Genomic DNA, 6,990 nt, shown 5'->3' on the forward strand with positions numbered 1-6,990 from the left:
CCTCAAAGAGTACATCCTCATTTCACCTGTCCTATTTTGCCTGTACCTCAGCCTGAGAAAGCTGGCAGAATGAAGAGGACTTGTTGGGGGAATACAGCATTCAGGCTTAGGGCCCTGCTGAGTGCAAGGCAGCATGTACTCACAGTAAGCGTGCCAGCCAGACCTCCACACGTCCTGAATCCACTGCTGACCTTTCCTGCCATTCCTCCCTCCTTGCCAGCAAAGACCATGTGCTTTCAGCTTCTTAAAAACTGTTCCTGCTTCTACCCACTGCCACAATACATGGTAGGGGGAGTAAACAAAAAAAGGATGTGTCTGGCAGATTTGCAGTTTGGAAGGGTACAGGGAAGAGGGATGCCTTGATTTATTTATTTATTTATTTTTTTTTTGGAAGGAGGGTAAGCTACTTTTGCCCAGGCTTTCTTTTAGCTTGGACAAGAGGATCGGGGTGACCTTATCACTCTCTAGAACTCCCTGAAAGGACCTTGTAGCCAGGTGGGGGTCAGCCTCTCCTCCCAGGCAACCAGTGACAGGACATTAGGACACAGTTTTAAGCTGTGCCAGGTGAAGTTCAGGTTGGACGTGAGGAGGTATTTCTTCACAGCAAAGGTGATACCTGGAATGGGCTACCAGGGGGGTGGTGGAGTAACCATACCTGGAGGTGTTTAGGAAAAGAGTGGATGTGGCACTTAATGTGGCACTTATGGTGGCACTAGCCACTGTCTAGTTGACAAGTTTTCTTCTAACCACATTTATTCTGTGATTCTCCTCACTCAGTTCTCCCAGGGCCTTGTTGCCTTAGGGAAGCTCTCAGAAGTTTCATCAGCCTGTGCAGGGTGCAACAATTCCGCTGGGCTCAGGCTGCCGGAGACCCCAGCAGGAGGGGCTGGCAGAAGGACTGGTGGGAGCCCCGAGGGTGCTGCCCTGCACTGTCCATCTGCACAGCACCCGCACCACCCACACCGGCTCCCCAGCTGGGGACGTGCCCATTCCCACCCCTGTGCAACACCATCCATCCATCTATCCGTCCATCCATCCATCCATCCATGCCTCCATCCATCCATCCATCCATCCATGCCTCCATCCATCCATCCATCCATCCATCCATCCATCCATCTATCCGTCCATCCATCCATTCATCCATCCATCCATCCGTCAGTCTGTCCATCCATCCATGCATCCATTCATCCATCCGTCCGTCCGTGCCTCCCTCCCTCCCTCCCTCCCTCCCTCCATCCGTCCATCCATCCATCCATCCATCCATCCATCCATCCATCCATCCATCCATCCGTCCATCCATCCATCCATCTATCCGTCCATCCATCCATCCATCTGTCCGTCCGTCCGTCCATCCATCCATCCGTGCCTCCCTCCCTCCCTCCCTCCCTCCATCCATCCATCCATCCATCCATCCATCCATCCATCCATCTGTCCGTCCGTCCGTGCCTCCATCCATCCATCCATCCATCCGTCCGTCCGTCCATCCGTCCATCCGTGCCTCCCTCTCTCCATCCATCCATCCGTCCATCCATCCGTCCGTCCATCCATCCATCCATCCATCCATCCGTCCGTCCGTCCGTCCGTCCGTCCGTCCGCCCGTCCGTCCGTCCGCCCGTCCGTCCGTCCGTCTGCCCGTCCATCCATCCATCCATCCATCCATCCATCCGTCCGTCCGTCCGTCCGTCCGTCCATCCATCCATCCATCCATAAATCCATCCATAAATCCATCCATCCATCCATCCATCCATCCATAAATCCATCCATCCGTCCATCCATCCATCCATCCATCCATCCATCCATCCATCCATCCATCCCCCCCGCCGGGCCCCCCGCCGCGTTCCCACGGCCGCACCTCCCCCGCGGCGGGGGCGTGGCCCCGGCAGCGGCTGGCGGCGATTGGCTGGGGCGGCGGCGGCGGCGGCCAATGGGGGCGGGCGGGGGCCGCGCGTGGCGGTGCTGGGCGGCGGGCGGCGGCGGGCGTGCTCTGCCGGGCTGCGTCCGTGCCCGCCGCCTCCGCATCCCTGCGTCCATCCATCCCCGCGTCCATCCATCCCCGCGTCCATCCATCCCTGCATACCTCTGTCCCTCCCTGCATACCTCTGTCCCTCCCTGCCTCTGCCCGCTGCCTCCTGCCCGCCCGCCAGGCGTGGGAACTCCATGGGAGAGACGGGCGCCGGGCGAGGCGCAGGACGCGCTCTGGGCGCGCTCCTGCCGCGCCCCGCCGCCCGCCGCTTCCCCGACGGCCGCCCGCGCCCCGCCGCCCACGTCCCCGCCGTCGGTGCCATGAAGCGGGCGCACCCCGAGTACAGCTCGTCGGACAGCGAGGAGCTGGATGAGGCCGTCGAGGTGGAGAAGGAGAGCGCAGACGAGAATGGGTGAGCTCAGGCGGCCCGCGCCGCTCCCCCTACCTCCCCTCCGCTCCCCCTACCTCCCCTCCGCCCCGCGGGGCCCCGGCACCGCCGAACCCTCCGCGCTGACCGGTGTCCCGCTGCTCCCCGCAGGAACCTGAGCTCGGCCGCGGGCTCCATGTCTCCTTCCACCACCTCGCAGATCTTGGCCAGGAAGAGGCGCCGAGGGGTGAGTGCCCGCCGGCCGGTCGCGGCTCCCCGCAGCCCGGCACGGCTCCGCTGACCCCCGCTCTCTGCCCTAGATCATCGAGAAGCGCCGCCGCGACCGCATCAACAACAGCCTGTCCGAGCTGAGGAGGCTGGTGCCCAGCGCCTTTGAGAAGCAGGTAGCGCCCAGCGACCCTCCGCAGTGCTCCCCCATCCCTTCCCGGGAGGGAGCGTCACCCCTCGGTAACGTCTCTGGTTCTGCCTGAAATGTTTCGTGCCTTCCCTTCTCTCCTAGGGATCAGCCAAGCTGGAAAAAGCAGAGATTCTGCAGATGACTGTCGATCACCTGAAAATGCTGCATACAGCAGGAGGGAAAGGTAAAGTTTTGTGCGTGACAGAGTCAGCATCTTTGCAGGGAGGCTGCTGTGAGAGCAGCGCATTCCTGAGCATTGGCAATGCCTGCAGAAACTGAACGGCAGCTCTCTTACGTTTCATCAGGAATTAGGGACTTTCTCTACTTCACAAGATTTCTGGCATCACTAGCACTGAAAGGTTTTGCAGTGCTAGCTCTGAGGAGAGTTGTTCTAGCGGAGTGTGACTACGTCTCTCAAGCGGTGTATCAGCACTGTGAAGTGAATCAGCTTTTGGCAGCTTGGAAAACAGTTATTATTGATGTCTAATGCTTTTTTCTCCAATTTTCTGAAAGTCAGAACAGAACAAGGAAAAAATACAGGATTAAATAAGTGGTGAAAAGATTTAGCAAAAATGCTGAAAGGCACTTCTAAGAAAAAAGTACTTTGCCCGCTTAAGTCTCCCCTGATAAGTTAAGACTTGTGTTTCTAATGAATTTCAGTGTGCTGTGGTTTAACTTGCACAAGGGAGGCAAATGGAAGGAACAAAAATACTTTCCTCCAGTGTCAGTGAATAATTCCAGTTTAAAATGGCAGATTGTGACTGGTCTTGGGACTTGCAGCATCACAGCACAGATATAAAAGAAAAGCTTGTTAAACAAAAAAGGAAGAAAAAAAAAGAGCTTGGCAGCTAGTCTGTGGTTGGGAATACTAACCACATCCAAGTGAAATATGCTTATAGGGGAGGGTGGAGTGGGGAGGCTACTTGTAGACAATAACTAGAAAACAACATCTTTAAGATTTCATTCTCTGTTCTTTTCTCTTAGGTTATTTTGATGCTCATGCTTTGGCTATGGACTATCGGAGTCTAGGGTTTCGAGAGTGCCTGGCTGAAGTTGCTCGATACCTGAGTATCATTGAGGGGCTGGATGCCTCTGATCCTCTGCGAGTTCGACTCGTGTCTCATCTCAACAACTACGCCTCTCAACGGGAAGCAGCGAGTAGTGCACACACTGGCATTGGACACATTCCTTGGGGCAGTGCCTTTGGACATCACCCTCACATACCTCACCCGTTGCTGCTGGCTCAAAATGGGCATGGTAATACCAGCACTACAGCATCTTCCACAGAACCACATCACCAGACCAGAATTGCTGCCCCACATGCTGAAACTTCCTCACTCAGAGTGCCCCCAAATGGCAGCGTCGGACCAGTGCTCCCTGTGGTCACATCTACTACCAAACTGTCTCCTCCTCTTCTCTCCTCCATGGCATCTTTGTCTGCGTTCCCCTTCTCGTTTGGCTCCTTTCATCTGCTGTCCCCCAACGTGCTGAGCCCATCTACACCAACGCAGTCAGCAACGCTCAGCAAACCGTACAGACCCTGGGGGACTGAGATTGGCGCCTTCTAAGAACTGACTCTTTAGCAAGGGTGGGAAAGCATATAAACCTAGCTGAGCTGGGTTATGCCACCCTTGAAGTTCTTAGTAACTGGGACAAAGGTACAGCTTCACCTTAACTGAGTTTGTCTAAAAACTGTCTCGTTGGATTTTTCATGTTGTTTTCTACATTTTTGTATTAACAGGTTGTTTGGGTTTTTTTTTTTTGATAGTTGCTGAAGTTGTCCAAAAATAAAATTACAATAGTGGTTTGTTAACACTTGTGTTAGATCTCTGCTGAGCATTTAAGTCACTTTTGTAAACAGTTTGTTTCAAATGTTTCATTTTTCCTGAGTACATCAGACTGGCTTTTTATGAAGAGATACCACCTGTTATTGTTAGCCATGGCCTAGTTTTGTTACTAATTTTTCCAAGACCATTCTTCTCAGCATTTACAAGCTGTGTATTTGTTAGTATTTTGACACTGAGATGTTCTATAAAGAATTACTCTTTTTGTAAACTATATTTGAGTCTTATATTTCTAAGCAAAGCGTTGACAAATCAGATGGACCTGCTTGACCAGCTTTATCTAAGAGCCAAATTCCTCTTTCTTCTGAAGCTGTTTAATATATTTGGCAATCTTATTCTAGTCCCTAGTAGATATTTACTCACTTCTTAGAACCACTACACTATTTCTTCCCTCAAAAGGAGCAGTATGAGTGGGGAGGGTGCAAAAGTCAAATTGCACGCTGTATTGGTGGTGGGTTTAGTTGCTGGGGAAGTTATGGGAATTGGAGTTGTCACCTGCAGTAATCTCCCAGCCAGAGCTGGTCACATGCATCTTCATTCCATAGGGCCAGATCCTGCTTTGAGTTACAGTGGAATAACTGTTCTGCTAGCCTGAATTCTTGGGTATCTGAGGTCAGACTCTTCTCTATCAGCTTCAAATTTTCAGCTGAAACGGTTGATGCTGGTATTTAAATAGCCAGTGGAATGGTACAGAGGGAACCTGTTCAGTGCACAGCCTTGTTGCTTAGCAGATGAATCCTAACTAGGTGATGTTTCTATTGCATTTTAGGTGCAGTTCAGTGCCACTCCTCATTTTTTATGGGTTCTGCTGTGTTCTTGTGTGCCTGAGAGTGTGTGCATGTACATATATTTTACTTGATTTCATGAGACTCCTAATCTTAACAGGTTTATCAAATGAGTTCCACTGGAAGGGGTTTGCCTGCTCTTGTATCTGTGTTGTGGCTAAATAAAGGAGAAAGAACAAAGTCTTTTAAATGACATGCTTGTCTGATATATATCAGTGGAGAATTCTGTGCCTGTGAGTGTCACAGGAGATGTGGAATGATGGCTACTTAGTCCTGCTGTGGGCATTTGTATTTGCTCTTTTCTCAGATATTATGGCATGTGTAGCTATGCCAGCTGAGTACGTGAAGAACCACAGTGCCTTGGAGTAACAGTCAAAGGAAGGAAAATGTAGGATTTCTATTGCACATCACTTTTATGTGCCTGGTAGTGCGTGGGCAGGTAGTGAAGATAGCAGGGTTTCTGCTAAAGAAGAGGTTAAAGCTGCACTGCACTTGAATATTGTTAGTGACTTGTATTAACATTAAAAAGTGATAATCTTTACAAATATGAAGTCCTTTTCTGTCTAACTCATGAAGTTATCTGTCCTATAGCTCTGGAATGAAGTTTTGTGCGTTACAATGAAGTTCAAATCACATTCAGTCCATTAGTGCAGAATCTACTCCAGGCCTCTGACTGATCCTGTATTTGTTTCTGAGTGTACGGTACCACCAGTGTCTAACACCTTTGCTTGAAGTAAAAACCTGACGGGATTACAGGCAGTTAGGTTTTCTCCTGATGCAGTCCGTCCTACCTGCAAATCTGTACGTGCAGAACTTCTGGAAGTACTTTACTTCTTTCCCGCACATTTGAATTTATAGTGCACTTGTTTTGGTAAATGGCACATCCTTGTCTGGATTTAGCTCTGCCAAAATAACAGAAAGAACTCGGCCCTGTGGGAGACGAGAGCTTTGTTTAAAGAGGGGCTCTCAGGCCAATTAAGGAGTGGCATTGATGAGAGACTTTCTCGGAAGAAGGATTGCTGTGAGGCTGGAAAGAGCGGGAGAGCATTCAAGTGCGTAACCTTGTTTTACCTTCTGAGGCTGTAGGAGACCACTGCTAAAATGAAATGCAAAACACTGTGGGAGCTAGAAATACATAGGTGTTATTAAGGAGAGATTATAGAGCATAGTATTTCATGTAGAAACCTGAAATAAGAGGCTGTAAAATTCCAAATCCAGTTTCCTTTCACAGTGTGTATTGTCTCCTGTTTAATTACGCTCTGCCCTGTCCCTAACAGGTTTTTATAGCAAATTAACAACTCCTACCTAGAAGATTGCTATAGTGCATGCAACTATTCTTTAGATCTTTTAATAAATGGCAATGCTTCTCAGCCTTTTAATGGTTATTTCATTGACATTCAAATGACTTTGCCTTCCTCTAAATAGCTGGCTCTTTTGTGTAGAAAGACCCCTATAATTATTTTTGTCCCACTGTCCTACCCTTGAATGGACTTCAGAAGCAGACTGCAATAAAAGTTTCACTGCTGGTGTTTGTCTCCATATCCACTGTCTTCTCTTTCTATTACCAATGACAAAGGTATAAATGAAAAGTACTGATTCAACTTTTGCAGTAA

General features: G+C 50.0%; 1 protein-coding gene across 1 annotated transcript; it reads left to right on the top strand.

Annotated features, from left to right (window-relative positions):
- Positions 1-2,102: 2,102 nt before the first annotated feature.
- On the top strand, positions 2,103-4,797 carry HEY1 (hes related family bHLH transcription factor with YRPW motif 1). The gene is made up of 5 exons (XM_068186275.1): positions 2,103-2,375; positions 2,502-2,577; positions 2,651-2,734; positions 2,851-2,932; positions 3,733-4,797. The coding sequence occupies exons 1-5, from the start codon at positions 2,158-2,160 to the stop codon at positions 4,314-4,316; spliced, it is 1,044 nt and encodes a 347-aa protein (XP_068042376.1). The 5' UTR covers positions 2,103-2,157; the 3' UTR covers positions 4,317-4,797.
- Positions 4,798-6,990: the final 2,193 nt, after the last annotated feature.

This window comes from Anomalospiza imberbis, chromosome 1 (genome assembly GCF_031753505.1).
Source record: "Anomalospiza imberbis isolate Cuckoo-Finch-1a 21T00152 chromosome 1, ASM3175350v1, whole genome shotgun sequence".
NCBI lineage: Eukaryota > Metazoa > Chordata > Aves > Passeriformes > Viduidae > Anomalospiza > Anomalospiza imberbis.

What these genes read in the sequence shown, in the direction of transcription:
- HEY1 (XM_068186275.1), top strand. Translation starts at nt 2,158, where the DNA reads ATGGGAGAGACGGGCGCCGGGCGAGGCGCAGGACGCGCTCTGGGCGCG. An exon ending in CCAGGAAGAGGCGCCGAGGG is followed by an intron (nt 2,578 to 2,650) that starts GTGAGTGCCCGC and finishes TCTCTGCCCTAG; the next exon opens with ATCATCGAGAAGCGCCGCCG. An exon ending in CCAGCGCCTTTGAGAAGCAG is followed by an intron (nt 2,735 to 2,850) that starts GTAGCGCCCAGC and finishes CTTCTCTCCTAG; the next exon opens with GGATCAGCCAAGCTGGAAAA.